The sequence below is a fragment of the Chanodichthys erythropterus genome, chromosome 10 (genome assembly GCF_024489055.1).
Source record: "Chanodichthys erythropterus isolate Z2021 chromosome 10, ASM2448905v1, whole genome shotgun sequence".
Lineage (NCBI taxonomy): Eukaryota > Metazoa > Chordata > Actinopteri > Cypriniformes > Xenocyprididae > Chanodichthys > Chanodichthys erythropterus.
This window is the reverse complement of record NC_090230.1, coordinates 49772437-49789200: the sequence shown is the minus strand read 5'-3', so window position 1 is coordinate 49789200 and position 16764 is coordinate 49772437. Positions and strand designations below refer to the sequence as shown.

Here is a 16764-nt window from a genome sequence, read left to right as displayed (position 1 = left end):
GAATGGAGTTCTGATTTGTTAAAATCTATATCTCCTCAGCCATTTGCATGGTATCGCTTATAGCAGTTTGGAATTATACTTTAAAAATACTGTCGCAGTGTTTTGCTAGTATGTAAAAAAATATATATATATTTTTCAACTTTGTATTAATGATTTTTTTTATTTTATTATTTTTTTTTTTTATTACAGGAATTGTTCTTCATTAGTTACATTTACAAGTAAGTAACTTAACCCTCTACCGCACGCATTATGATAAATTTATAAAAAAAAATTATTTGACTTTCTTTTCTTAGAATGGCTTAACTTGAAGTGCTGTAAAAAAAAAATGTGGAAAAAAATATTATTTTAAGGTACTTTATGATGTGTTGCCATATGGAAATAACGCGCAATAGTGGAAATAACTTAAAATAAGTGTAAGTGTATATAGTTAATATTTTTCCTCAGAAAAGTTGTTTGTATTGAATAAATTGGTGCTATTATAAGCTTTAGCAGTAAATATAAACAACATCTTATAATTATTTTCCAACATCTTGTGCTTTTATTTATGGAATTTATTATTTTGCTGTATAATGCTTTATATTCTTTAAATAATATTCACGAAAAACGTAATGAAATTCAAATTGCAAATGTAGACTGTTAAAAACAAATCTAATACTGTTCATCATGTATCATAAAACATTGACATAAAACCAAAAATATTGTAGTTCATGAAAATTCAACATTACACAATCTTATGAGAGGAAGGTTATGAACATGAACCCCCATAATCCTTGAAACGTCACCTTTTTTCTGTATGAAACTTCAAAAAGCATTTTTTTTCAGAGGTGGGATACATGCACACATCACATTTGGTGCTCTTCACCCTAACAATACACTTACATCCACTTACACCTGCCTTTTTTGAGACACCATGGTATGCCAGTGGAAGGTCTGGGTCAGTAGTACTGGCTGTGCTGGCAGGTCTCCGATGTTGATTTAATCCATGATATAAATGTCATGGCAGTCCTTAACATAAGACTAATCAACATTATATCATTAGCATTAATGTTTTTATTGTTATAGCTTAACAGACTGCAGCTGGCCTTTGCTAGCTATCTAACCTATTATAATAATGCCATTCCATTATTGTGCAGTGTTGCCATATGACAACACAGACATTTTATCGAATTACCAAAAACTAATTTCATAATTTTTTTTCTGAGTGGTGAATATGTTATCATAACTTACCTGAGATGATGTTAACAATTTTTTTGTGAATGTGACATGGGCGGGTCCTTGTTTGTTACTAACGTTTTAATTTGCTTTCAGCAACTACATACAAGAGACGGCAGTCTGTCAGAAAATCACGCCACAGAAAAAAATTGCATGTCATGTGACTTAACCAAAGCACATCATTGGCTAAACTAAGGTCTTCTCTTACCAACAAAAAAACCGAGAATGTTCTGTTAAAGATACAGTGGCAAGGAAATGAACACAAAGTGTATGTTGCCATATGGCAACACTATGCGGTAGAGGGTTAAAATGTAAAATGAGCACATATTCGTGATTTCTTAACATTTGATTTATGTTTTCACTTTACTTAATGCCAACAATGATGCATTTATAGAGATTAGTACTCACAATAAGTATTTATAAGAACACAACACGGCTATTAATAAAAAAATATTCACTAATTTGACAGAAATAAATGAATAAAAAGTCATTTTAATTATGATATAACATTATAGCAATGCAAGCTGCATCTTTATAAATACATTCATGGAACCATACGATGGACTAATTAATACTTATAAATCAGTGTATAATGAATTATGAACATGCATTGAAAAAAGGAAAATGCATGACAAGTAATTATAAAAATAATATAAAAATGTAACTATAACTGGAGACTGTCCTCCAAAAAAAAAAAAAAAAAGGTTGTTTTTCAAGCATCTTATTATGACATATATTTACGTTTTAAAGTCATGTACTCTCTGTCGTGTAACGTCTGTCGTCATGAAATGACGTATAACTCATTACCAATCAAAATGCGTGTTAATTTAAATGGAATGTGTGGACTTTTTACACCATTTGTCCTATTTTCATTTAGCAAAACTCTTTTTTTTTTTTTATTAACGACTACATACACCCAACCCCTAAACCTAACCTTAGTGATTTATAGTGCTTATACACTTTATGAGCACATACGTTCCCTGGGATCAAACCCAATCAAACCGATCAAACCGCCGTATGATCACATGATTGCATATTATATATGTTATATATTGAAATGCTCTGCCAATTGAGCTACGCGAAACCCGAAATATGACACAGATAAAAGGGAACAATGCATTAAAATGAAAGTGACCTGTTGTCGATAGGGGCGCAACTTTAGTAAATGTTCCTATGGGTCGTATTTCAGGGAAGTTACAAACGACCCATATTAGGCGTATTGGTTGGAGAACATGTTATCTTATAATGTGGTATAGGTCTTAATAAGTCTTTATAAATAGGTTTATAAAATAATAATACTTGCTTATAAATAAGTATAAATGGAGCTATAATTCATTATAAGCATGGTCTTCATAGAAAGTGTTACCCAAACCTTTTGCCAGAACAACTCAAAATGTAGTATTTCATGACCATTTTCCATCCTCTTTTTAAACATTTTTTTTTTTTTTTAACTGTGCCAAATAATATTATCTAAAAGAATCTATTAATATTCATAAACCAAGCTCATTTATAATGTGTTCACATCTACTTTTTTAGACCCAAATGGGCATTGTTGATATGCACATATAAACCTGCATTCCTATGGTAATATTTCAAATCAAAGTATTTCAGCTCTGAAAGTTATAGTACATTTTCATATAAGCAAACAATAAACTTTCATCTCAAAAGACTAAAAAAAAGTTTGATTTCTTATGATGTGACCCCTTTTAAGCATGGCCTACCTTCTGACAGGCCTCTATGAACTCATCAATGGTTACAACTCCGTCTCGGTTGCGGTCCATTTTCTGTGAAGCAAAGGTGTTTTGAGAGTTTTGTCAAGCAGATGACCATTGCTGGTTAAAATAACTTTCCATAGGACCAGTGTTGGGCAAGTTACTTCAAAAAAAAGTAATGAATTACTAATTACCAATTACATTAGAAAAGTATTTTAAATACAATATTGATTATTACTCTGTCTGAAAAGTAATTTGATTACTCAATAAGTAACTTACTAATTACTTCTTAAAATCCCTATAACCTTGACCGGATAGACAATAGAAAGGAAACTCTTTTAATAATTTAGTCTAACGTGGAATAGTTTAGCCTTTATTTGTTTTAAAATGTTTTAAAAAGCTATAAAAGTAAATAAAAGTATTATAGTATAATCAAATAGAGATGTATGTATGTATTCTATAATCAAATAGAGATGTCACTATACCAAAAATCTGGTAGTCGGTACCGATACCACCAAAAGTGCACAATACTCAATACCACGGTAAAAATATATAAAATACAAATAAAACAATGCTATATTTTTTCCCCAGGTAGATCTAATAGTAGTAAGTAAAAATAAGAAATTGAATAATCAAATATAAAATAACTCTGCATAGTCATAACTGTATAAATTAAATAAAGATTAATTATTAAAGCTTTTCTTTTGTTGTTTGATTATCATTTATAATAATACAGACAGCCAATAGTAGACAGTAACGTTAGTTTTAAAAGCTGCTGTCACTAAGACCTAATGGACGGAGACATTATGCTGTTGTTACACATGCTGTTCACATTCACATAACCAATGCGAATATACGCCAAGACGGGCATTTTGACATAACTGTGTGTGTATTTGAACGTTTATGTTTAATAAACAGCGAAAAATTTACACTCGCTAGAGGCGGCTATGCGTGTGCGCTTTGGCTGACTGAAGGTTTTTTCTCCCTTGGATTTAGTTTACATTTTACCGTAATGTTTTTGCCTACCTGTGTCAAAAAAAGTGAAGTAATGGAAATATTTCCATTATGCAAAACAGCCACTCGCTTCTGCCGACAGCGACTACACAGCCGACTGGCGCGAAGCTGTGAACTCAAGCGCAACTGCACCACAGCTAACGATTTTAAAGAGGCAGCATTCACTTTTACCTTTAGACGACAAATTTTGATTTTAAATTCAATATTGATTTAAAAAGAACTGTTGAACTAATTTACAGTATGTAACACAAGTACATTATAAGTAACTAATTAAATTACCTAAAAATGAACAGCAATCCCTTACTGTGGCGACCAGGGCGGGCGAGAGCCGTGAGGGAACGGCGCGAGGCCGGTGGCGCGAGTGTTAATGAGCATCACCTGGGTGGCGCACCGGCCTTGAGTCCCTCACGGAGGAGCTCCGGGAGCATAAAAGGAGGAGCGACTACAGTGAAGGACGAGAGAGGACCAGGCCTGGACTTTATGTTATGTTTTATTATGTTTGTGTGGCCGGTGGCGCGAGTGTTAATGAGCATCACCTGGGAGGCGCACCGGCCTTGAGTCCCTCACGGAGGAGCATAAAAGGAGGAGCGACTACAGTGAAGGACGAGAGAGGACCAGGCCTGGACTTTATGTTACGTTTTATTATGGGAGACGTCCGCGAGGGTCTGCCGGCATTACTTCCGTTTTGTTGTTTGTTTATTTTGAGATCAAAGTTTTGTTGAATGTTCGCCGGTTCCCTCCTCCTTCTTCCCACGTTACACTTACTTTCAGTGGATAAGTAATTTAATTACTGTAACGCGTTACACCCAACACTGCATAGGACTGCTAATAGTTCGTTACCTGGAAGAATTTCTCCACGTGTTCAAATGCAGCATCATCTTTGACACAAGGAGAGGTGTGCCTGCCCATCATATCATAGATGGACTTCATGATAGCCAGCATTTCCTGTAGAAAATGAATGTTAATGGCAGTAACAATAGCAAACATGTATGTGTACTAAAGAAACAATGTGCAGTCTGTTAAATATGGTCTTTCATACCTCTTTGGTGATATAGCCGTCTTTATTAATGTCATAGAGGTTAAAGGCCCACCTCAGTTTCTCTGTCACAGAACCTCGAAGCAGAACAGACAGGCCGATTACAAAGTCCTGCCAAAACAATAAATTTAATTAATTAAATATTCTCAGTTGTGATGGTCTGTTGGACATAGCACATAACTGAGAACATAAGTAAAATAATATTAGTAAAATAAGTACAATAATATTAGCAATTCTGAAATGTATCTCTTTTTTTTCTGGCCTAATCAAAATTTACAGGCAGATATTATGGTTTATCTTCTCATGTACATGAATATAATCATTTCAGTTGAAAATTTGAGTTGAGTTACAGTAGTATAACAGGGTTGAAGTCTTTCAAATGACAAATCATTTTGTTTTAATAATATTTAATAATGCTCCTAACCTCAAAACGTATAGAGCCGCTTCGGTCCATGTCAAAAGCATTGAAGAGAAAATGTGCATATGTCGTAGCATCTGGAAAAAATGAACGATTAACTCTATTTCTGCATAAATATTAGGATTTTATAACTTATTTTCGACACCTACTCATTTATTATATCTTTTCCACATTTTAGTCACCAAAAACTATTTAAAAAAAATGCAAACACTATTTTAGTTTTGAAAATAAATAAATAAATAAAAATGGTGATTAATACCATTAATAATAGAACTATATATTTACTATATAACTATATGTTTAAGTTCAGAGTTCAGTTTATTTGTCCCTGTAGGGAAAGTAAGCGTTTTAGGAAACACATTTTGGCATAAATATACAATACACAAGTTAATAATCTAATTCAATGAAATGAGATTTAAAGGATTAGTTCACTTTTAAATAAACTTTTCCTGATAATTTACTCACCCCCATGTCATCCAATATGTCCATGTCTTTCTTTCTTCATTCGAAAAGAAATTAAGGTTTTTGATGAAAACATTCCAGGATTTCTCTCCATGTAATGGACTTCAATGGGCACCAAATGGTTCAAGGTCCAAATGACAGATTCAGTGCAGCTTCAAAGGGCTTTAAACGATACCAGACGATGAATAAGGGTCCGTTGAACCGTTTGGTGCCCATTGAAGTCCATTATATGGAGAAAAATCCTGGAATGTTTTAATCAAAAACCTTAATTTCTTTTTGACTGAAGAAAGAAAGATATGGACATCTTGGATGACATGGGGGTGAGTAAATTATCAGCAAAAGTTTATGTAAAAGTGAACTAATCCTTTAACCAGACCAGCTGGCCATCAATTGACACAGAAAGAAAAAATAAATCATCATCAAAATTGTTTAAACAATGTCAAAAATAATTTAGTTTTAAAAATAAAGTTAATAAATGAATAAATTTAAACGAATAAATAGAATATGCTGATTAATATTATTTTTTAATATTATAAGGTACAGCGGGGGTAAAGGCACCCGAGTAAAAGGTGCCTTTGATTTTATTTTCCTCTAAACCACTAGATAGCACAAAAACTTGCTGCAGCACTTTCCTGAACATCTGCTTTTCAAGGTGCAGGCAGAAATGTGGCTGATGCTTGATGCGATCAGGGGCAGCAGTTGATTCTGATCTAATATTTGATGTTTTTAAGAATGTTGTAGATTTAAGTAGCAAATGAGAATTACTATAATTATTGCATTTTAGACAAAGGTCTTCTTAATGTTTTGTTCAAGGTAATTAAAGCAACAGTTCTTCAATGATGGAAGAATATGTAAATGTATGGTATTTGGGGTAAAAAGCGCACATGCTGTTGGGGCTATAGGCACAATAATTAACACGATAATAAATAGCTGGTTAGATTCAAATGGTAAATATCATATATTACGTTGGGTGTCCACCTTAGAAATAATCACCATATTTATAATGAAACTATCATATTTAATATGACATTAATCATATCATATAATAAAATAAATGTTACTACTGTAAAACTGTATTAAATTATTATGGGATCTCCTTCAAAGCTTTCAGAATCTTTATTAAATATATTTTTATACTAACATATTTCAATGACAGTATGTTTACTGAACAAAAATGAGTTCTGTTAATTATCAAAATAAACAGAAAATAGTACAAAGTACTAGTAAAGTGATTGTTTTGAACAAGTATTAGCTTATACATTATTAAAAACATTATTCTAGCTAAAGATTTTATATCAATACTGTGTGCCTTTTGCCCCATGCTGGGTAGCCTTATACCCTGTGTGTGGGGTAAGAGGCCCCCCTCGCCACCTCATACATACATACAAGATTTTTAAACAAAATAAATGACTTATTTTCACACAAAATCTGTTGCTCCATATGTGTTCAATACAAACATACATATTTTTTCTGCAGTCATAAACTATGGGAGAGTAGTGAAAAGCATGTTTTCTTAAGGTGTGCCTTTAGCCCCGTTGTACCCTATATATTATATATTTTTAAATTCATCCAGATTTGTGTCAATTTCATATTGAGTGAAATTTAATGAATGGTTTTCACTTATTAGGATTATATCCACATAATATAACCAGAATTGAAAATGAGACAATCAGCCTACCTCCTTGAGGGAAGAACTGGGAATAGATCAATTTAAATGTCTCCTCATCCACCAATCCACTGGGACACTCCTATTTAGAAACATAACAAGAACTTAAGGTTACTTTTACTTGCGACAAACTTAAAGGGCTAGTTCACCCTAAAATTAAAATTAAGTTATCATTTACTCACCCTGGTGTTGTTCTAATACAGGACACACTTTTCTTTTTTGGACCACAAAAGGAGAATTAAAGCTGCTGTCCGCAGTTTTTCCTCTTTGTCGCCATCTCTGTTTGAAACATGCGATTGCAGTCATATGCGGAACAGTTATCTGTACGCGCGTTGTGCGTCGGCACAGCTCGTCAGCGCGGATGAATCTAATGCTTGCTGTCAGTCACCGCACTGGTGTGGATACTGAACTTCAGAATCATAGATTCTACGTCTTGAAAGTATGACCAATATAAGAATTTTCACTGGAAAATATCATCTGAACAAGTACTGTAAGTATCATGTCTGCCACTTTTGTTCTGACCAACTGAGGAAAAAAAGAATTAGGCTACAATAAATCGCTCTGCCAATGATGATTAAATCTAACGATCGCTTAGCTCGGATCATGCCAAAATGTGCAAATTATTATTACTGTTATACTTTGTTCTTAAATTGTTAATGTTAACAACATCAGCATTGTGTGACTGTATTTAGGGTGTATTAGCGTTACCTGTAGATTTCAATTTCTGTATCCACTCCACAGTCAAAATCTTTTGCTTTTTGGCTACGGGTGAATCTCCAGTTGTCACTGATGATTGTCATTTGGACCTTTCTGGATTACAATCCGCCATCAAAATTATTATTTCAATTATTTCAGCTGCTGTGAGAAAAAGCTATATAAAATGTGCCGCTACCGGCAGCTTCTTCACATGATAACTGACTAGCCTGGGACTCCTCCTTTTGTTTACGGACATGACGTAATGACGCACAGAGGAACTGCTGCATGCTTGAATTTCCCACGGAAATCCGCCATGTCGCTCTTATTATAAAACATTATTACAAGCGTACTGTTGTGAATCGAGACAAGATAATTAGATAGTTTTGAACACTTGCTGGTTATGTACTTGTTCAAAAGTTGATTTTGGATAATTTTTAACCAAAAAAAGTTGCGGACTGCAGCTTTAAAAAAAAAAAAAAAAATGCTCACGCTCATCCATATAATGAACAGCGACCAGCAACAAGCTTGTTAAAAAGAAATACAAAAGTATAACAGAATGGTCCCAAGCGACACATGTATGTGTGTTCTGGTGGTATTATGGTATACAATAGGGTTTGGTGAAAAACAAACCGAAATATAATGTATTTTTTAAAAATCCTGACCTTGGCCCTTGATATTCTGAGCACGGCTGTGTGACGTGCTCGTACAGGAGACTCTACTAGTGCCGCAGTTCAATCTGACTCGCCCAGAAAAAGCACACAAGTTATGAAATCAAGATGAACAAAAACATGTCATGAAATACAATTCATGTACTTTCTTATCTGAGGTGAATATTTCTGTTGTGTTCGTCACAACAAACAGTTCTTTTGTTCACATCTGTAAATTTTCATTCTGACAGTTCCAGCCCAGAGATATTCAACTCAGTGAAGAAAACACATGGATACATTTTTGTGATTTCTAGGCATTGTATTTCATGTTGTGTTTTTGTTAATCTTGATTTAAAGTAAATGACAAAATTTTCATTTTAGGGTGAACTATCCCTTTAAGCTTCTTAAGCAGTCTTACATTTTTGAAGCCTCTGTAGAGCGACTGCAGCTCCTTCCTAGTGAACTTGGTCTGAGCCTGGAGCTGCTCCAGACCCTCTGGCTGATGTCGCACCATGGACAACTCCAGATCACTGTCAACGCTGTCTGTCAGAGAGAGAGCATGAGGAAGAGAGGGGAGAGGAGGGCCGTGGAGGTGGTGAGTGACTGATATCATTTAGGTTGCACTAAGGGCAGGACAGTGCAGAAGGAAACAGGTAAAGCATGGAGTGTAGGTGAAAGGACAACCAAATATTTGGGGTTGAAAAGAGGAAGACAAAAATAAACATTGTAAACCACAGAAGAGGAGCTGTTGGGAAAACAGACGGGGCACAACGGGAGACCAGGAGGGATCAATATCAGTGATTCTCGACTGGTTTTGCTTCAGGGCCCAGATTTGTAATTGGACATCAAGTGGGAATCCATCGCCAAGAAACGAAATTGTTTAGCATACAAATTAAAACAAAAATGTCTTTAAAATGAAACATTAAAATGTATCACCCTCATGAAAAAGTACAAATTAACATACTTTACATTCAGTTCAACCTTTAGTATATTCTATGTACATCCATTGCATGTAATGTTTTCCACACAACTGCAAGCAAAATTAAATCAAACCAATACCTGTTATGGTTTTATTTTATATTAAATGCAGTTAACTGTAAGTTCAGCTCACTTTAGGGCACTTTTCTGACCCAGTAAGACTTGAGAACTTAACATCTTTATATTTGATACTCCTATTGTTTTTGAAATATGGTTAAAGTGTACTGCCAAATAGAGGGCATGCACGTGATGTCACTGTCGGCCGTAGTGACTGCGGTTACGACTACTGAGTGGCAGCAGTTTTCACTTTTCAGCATGAATGCCGCAAAAAACACCCAAAACACATCTACAAAATGAAAGAGCTGTGTGACTGACTGTACAGACAGATTTGACAAGAAATCTGAGGTATATTTTTATACTGAAAGACTGCTGAAAGCTATAGAAAAGAGAAGCAAATGGATGGCTGCAATTCACAGAAACAACAACAACTATCCTAACTTTAGTTTAAACTGATAATCTTTTGTTTTACTCACGTTTCCACTATTAAAGGGATAGTTCACCCAAAAATGAAAATTTGATGTTTATCAGCTTACCCCCAGTGCATCCAAGATGTAGGTGACATTTTTTCTTCAGTCGATCACAAATGATGATTTTTAACTGCAACCGCTGCCCTCTGTCATTCAAATCATTGCAGTAGATGGGAACTTCATCTATAAGAGTGAATAAACCTTGCTTAGACAAATCCAAAGGAAACCCTGCGGCTCGTGACGACACATTCATGTCCTAAGACACGAAACGATCGGTTTGTGAGAGAAACCGAACATTATTTATATAATTTTTTACCTCTAATACACCACTATGTCCAACTCCGTTCAGCTTCCTATTAGTGAGGTCAAAAAACGCGTTCTGAAGACAGAAGTGATATCTCGCCCATATACTTCAATGAGCGCGAGACATCACTTCCGTTGTCAGAGCGCGATCAGACCTCACTAACCGGAAGTTGAACGAAGTTGGACATAGTGGTGTATTAGAGGTAAAAAATTATATAAATACTGTTCGGTTTCTCACACAAACCGATCGTTTCGTGTCTTAGGACATTAATGTGTCGTCACGAGCCGCAGGGTTTCCTTTGGATTTGTCTAAGCAAGGTTTATTCACTCTTATAGATGAAGTTCCCATCTACTGCAATGATTTGAATGACAGAGGGCAGCGGTTGCAGTTAAAAATCATCATTTGTGATCGACTGAAGAAAAAATGTCACCTACATCTTGGATGCACTGGGAGTAAGCAGATAAATATCAAATTTTCATTTTTGGGTGAACTATCCCTTTAAATCCAGTCATGCAGCAGGCTCTTTTGCCACTCAGTCCGGCTGAGGGGGTATGTTTTCCGGCGGGAAAGTGATGTCAGTGCATACCCTCTATACAGTGTTTATGGTAAACTAAAATATTAAATATATTAAAAGTTATTTCTACTGAAAATTGTTTGTCATGTATTTAAATATATTTGTAATTACACTTTTGTAATGATTATGTAGCAATTTAGTACATTTAAAAAATAGAAACTTTAAATGCAATATCAAATAACATTACAGTTAATATATTGATATAAACAATTACTTTACATGTGCTTTAGTATGTTAGTCAACACGTCAAAGTAAGTGTTCTTCTTTAAAGCATGCAAAATGATTATTAAAATGATTTAAAATGCTCTTTAAGGTAAAACTTTTAATTTGACATTACAAAGTGGACTTCCTAAGTGTACTTAAGTGTTAAAAGTGTCATAAAAGTGTGCTTTCTTTAAGTACACTTAAATTTACCTTTTATTGCATTAATATATTACCTCCAAATACAGTTTTTTTAAAATACACTTTTAAGATTTGAAGAATATTACAAGTGCATATTCAATGCAATTTAGCAGACTTATTATATGAACTGCATAGGCCCAAACATTTATATTTTTATTTTGTACAATTTTTTAAGTGCATAAATAACAGCAGTTCGGTGATTCACAAGTATTTAAATGTTGCCTTTTCTTTAAAGTAGTTTTGTTCATGGTTTCTGAGGATAAGGTCTTGTAACACTACCTGCACATGTTGGAATTTGCCGAATTTGGCTTCTGTCAAGTGTGATAAGTAGTTTTTAAAAAAAAAAATTAATTTTCAATATTAGCATTGTTTTCCCACAAACTTTGTTAGAACAGACCTGCAATCCACCAGTTGAGAACCACTGATCTATTTGACGTTTACTCACCATCTATGGAGGCATAAGAGAACATAAAGGAGGAAGGGAAGAGATTTAGAGAGGAAATAAAGAGGAAGCAATGGAAAAACAACACATTAGTTAGATGTAACATTAGATGTTATTTAGATGTACCAAGACTGCATGACATTAAATGAATGAATTTCCTCATACTATGAATATAGCTGTCATGTTCTTCTTAGTTTATGTGCAGTTGTTACCTTTTTCAATCTGTTCTAAACTTCAATAATGACTTTTCCAGTTCCAGATTTATAAATTTCCACAGGCAGCACATTTTTTAGGTTACCTGATTTACCCGTTTACAATCTAAAGCTGATACAAATAGAACATCAATAACATATGAAAGGAAGAAAAGTTTTGTCAGTTTAAAAAATAAAATAAAAATAAAATAAAAAATAAAAAAATATTCAATATTATATTCATAGTCATATTAAGTCATATTTTATGACTTAATTATATGTTTCAACCAACACTACCATTCAAAAGATGGTGTAATTAAGATTTGTTTTTCTGAAAGAAATTATTCAGCAAGGGTGCATTTAATTGACCAAAAGTGACTAAGCTTTTGTAATATTATAAATCAGTCAGTTTTTGCTTTCCCAATTAACTATGCTTAATAAGCCGACAAAGCATGTAGTCATATACATGCATTAACCCGTTTTCATTTATCTGAGTAAAGTCATAAACAGCTTAAAGCAGAACAAAGTAACTTTTTTTTACCTTCATAAACAGTTTAAGTCCTTACGATGGTTAATTGACTTGTAGTGGTCTGTTTGAGGCGAGCACTAACCCCCTCTGGCACGCCTACGCCAGAAAACAGCACTTGCAAGTTGAGCTTCGCTGACCCGACACAATCTCGCCTCATGTTCACGTTCACCTCGTGACAAAATGCTTTGCGGTATTTCAAAAACAATGTATTTATTATGACTCTATAAGACAATTTTGAAAATTACCCACCTCCATCAATATTTCTTGTACTGTATTTGCAAAACTACTGCGCTGGTGAGCGTTGTATTTGTTGTAGTCCAAAGCTGTGCTTGGAGCATTTACGACAGTGTGATTCACTGAAGGAACCTGTAGGGGGAGCTTCGCAAATCTTACCGAGTTCCGCTTGAACAAGGCTCCAGATTGCGGCCAAAATGGTAATTAAAGAGCGCACAGCTGCATGGGCATATATAACGATGCAGAGCAGAGCAAGCATTTTCAATTCATAATGGTGCTCAACTTCCATAGGAATTAATTGAAAACACTCACGGGTACGAATGCCCGTGCAGCCGTGCGCATTTTACTTTCACTTTTGAATTAACGCCAATTCAGTTGCATCAATTACTTCAGTGGTGGGTTCATTATTCTTCTTAATGAAAAACAACAACAAAACAGTACAATGACAAACTAGCTTAAATAGGCGCTTTTACATTTTGATTTGAATCCAAATCTTCCGCCATTGTCTTGTCAGTCAGCTCCTCGCTCTCGTGATAGGCTAAATTAAATCTGACTACTGTTACTAATCTGCGCTTCAACTCTTGGTCAGCTTACACTGCATTAAGACACGTTCAGTTTTTAATTGAGGTGTCTGTTGTCTAAGTCGGGTGCCGAACACCGGTAAAACCGACTAACTTTCATTTCATTAAGAATACGTTGCGGTTTCCACAAAAATATTAAACGGGACAATTGTTTTCAACATTGGGCATATTACAATGATTTCTGAAGAAAATTACATCTTGAAATATATTATAATAGAAAAGCTGTAATAACATTTCACAATAGTACTCCTTTTACTGTACTTTTGATCAAATAAATGCAGCTTTGGTGAGAAAAAGATACTTCTTTTATAAAACATCAAATCATAAAAAAAAAAACAAACAAACAAAAAACTTAGACACTTGTTACACCAGTGCAATTCATATTAAATAGTCTGGTCAGGTATAAACAGCTCCAACTACACATTACAATTTTACAGTGAACTAGGGCCAACATCAAAACCACACGGTGGTTCTTACCGTCCAGCAGTGGCTCCATGATACCGAACTGTTTGAGTACCATTATAAACATAAGAAGCACTACAGCAACTGCAAACAGCTCCATGCCCTGAATAACCATTGCAACGAGTGCTAACTGCGAGTAGCTATGCGATTACTTTAAGGAAATTTACAGAGGTCAAGAGGTCATGCTAGATTCCAATTGAATGATTTTAGAAAAAAAGCAACTCATCTTGTTTGATCAATGTTTCTTTAAAACTACTTTGCAGCAACAAGTCCTTAAAGACTCCATTCCCGGAACAATTCTGAATTCCTGTAGACTAGCAGGTAATCACTGATGCATTACGCTGTAAACAAACCACAAATGTAAACTGTACAGTAAAGCCTGCACTACGGATCCTTTCAAATAATGTCCTTTTAAAATAAAAGCAGATTAAAGTCACGGTGTTAGAAATTCCTCCACAACAACAACATCAACTGTACGGCGGATATCTCCTGTGGCTTTGGTCTCCACGGACTATTGTGTCATGGTCCTCCTCAGACATTATATTCCGTATGGATACTGAAAGAGTCTGAACTCAAGACACAGACACTCCCTCTTCTCTCTCCATCTCTCTAGCAATAATGCACAATGATGAGCCAGCCATAATTTGAGTATGTTTAGAAGCAGTTGAACTGGTGAAGCATTCATTTACTTAGATGACACAAAATACAGAATTCAAATCACAATATACCTGGACATACAAGAGAGGTGTTGTGTCTTTGGGGTATAAAAGGAGGTTTGTTTTGTGATAATGACAGGATGACTGTACATTATCCCACTTATTACATGGCTACTTGCCAAATAAATAAATAAATAAATAAAATGAAATATTGACTTATTTTAGTATGTGAGAAGATAGAGACCACACAGTAATACGAGATGCATGATGCTAGTACAGATATAATGCAAAATTGGTTGCCTAAGGCTATTTAGTGAGAAACAGAGTTTAGTGGATATTACACAAGAATACCTGACCACAGAAACAGAATGCCGTGAATGACCATTCAAAATCAAGTTTTCCAAAGCACCATATAATAATGTTTGCTAGTTATGTTGAAGTAGTAAAGGTTTGTCTAAAGTGGAGACCTTAAATAAAACATAATTACAAATATAGTAAGATTTAGGTAAATAAATAAATAATTAAAAGTATGGTAAGTAAATAAATAAAAGTAAACAGATGGACTAAAATGCAGTCATTTGATATGCCACTTTGTACGCCACATTCATCATGGGTGGACTGGCTAGTCCATCTAAAATCAAACTTGTCTAATAATGTCTATCCTCAGCATCTACCGTACGACGTCTATTAAAACATCCATATAATGAATCATGACATTACTGCCTCAGTCTACTTCACTCAACATGCTCTTAAGTGTTCACTCAGAAGGGCATTATGACTATTTTATGGCTCTTCTGTGTTTAAAAATTATGTGAAAATCTTGACTGTGCCTTTCTGTAGCATTTGCAGCTCTCTTTCATCATCAGCTGCCCAAGCATGAAACCAGAAGCTTTGTGCCCATTCAAACTGAGGAGCAAAGTGAACACTGAATATTTTAAATTTGACACAGCATCTTAAAAATGCGATATTCATACGCGAGATGCTGAAGTCTATGGACTCGATTGTGAGATGCACTGTAAGCCAGCAATATATTTTGATTGAATGATATGGGGAAACAATACATTGATCTTTAAAACCACTATTTTGTCATTTAATTCCATTTATTATTTTACACATCTGCAACAATTATTTAATGTTTTTGAATGATAAATTGAGTTTTTTCCCCCAGAAAATATTGATTTTTTTGATTGATTAATCAGCATATCATGTAAGCCGTAGTTTTTACTAATATGAGAACAGTGCATCAGAATCAGAAATGCTACAGACTCTACGTCCATTGGAATGGACATCACATGGATTTTGGTTTAAACCAGTAAAATTTCATGTTTTTATAATACAAGTACTGCCTGGTCACTGATTGGTCCCTGATCTACCAATCACAATGAATTATGACCAATAGCTTAATATAATTGAGCTTCAGGAATCACAGATGTCAGGCATGGCTAACCAACTAGACAAGAGGAAGATCTCCTTTTTCATGTTTTATATGCAGATTTATGTTCATGGTGGGTCATCAACTTGCACCGATTATAATCTTAACAGTATCAGGTGACAATATTCAGAGTTAATTTGAAGATCTTTCAGAGCTGAAGAACACAGGATTTGAAGTTTAATGTCCATGACAATGGACATTAAGTCTTAATAAAATTAATAATTCATATTTTTTTTTATCTTTTAGGTTTTCAATGTGATCATAAACTGTCATTCAGTTTTTCATTAGTTTTAGTGAAAACAGAAATGGCGAATGTGAAATGAGTGCATGCACAGCAACACACACCCACACACACACACACAATAATATATTTATCAAAACCAGCAAGTACACACAAACACTCCCACAAAACACGGACATATACACACATATTCACCCACTGCAAACAACATAAAATACGTTTGAGAATTCATCATTTTCTCTACATTCTTATTACATTGCTCTTTATTACAGTATGTGTTATTTTCAAAATCTTCAATGCTATAGTTCACATATTATGTTTGAACTCTTGCGCATATTTTGTTGCTTC

General features: G+C 34.4%; 1 protein-coding gene across 1 annotated transcript in view; it reads right to left on the bottom strand.

Annotated features, from left to right (window-relative positions):
* The window catches only part of LOC137028799 (calsenilin-like), a 40715-nt gene that overhangs the window by 9975 nt on the left and 13976 nt on the right, over window positions 1–16764 (bottom strand). Inside the window, exons 3-8 of the mRNA XM_067398040.1 lie at window positions 9282–9406; window positions 7533–7602; window positions 5399–5469; window positions 4978–5085; window positions 4779–4883; window positions 2934–2996 (exon numbers count right to left, since the gene is read on the bottom strand). Coding sequence (XP_067254141.1) covers window positions 2934–2996; window positions 4779–4883; window positions 4978–5085; window positions 5399–5469; window positions 7533–7602; window positions 9282–9406 — 542 coding nt within the window. The remainder of the gene's footprint in view (window positions 1–2933; window positions 2997–4778; window positions 4884–4977; window positions 5086–5398; window positions 5470–7532; window positions 7603–9281; window positions 9407–16764) is intronic.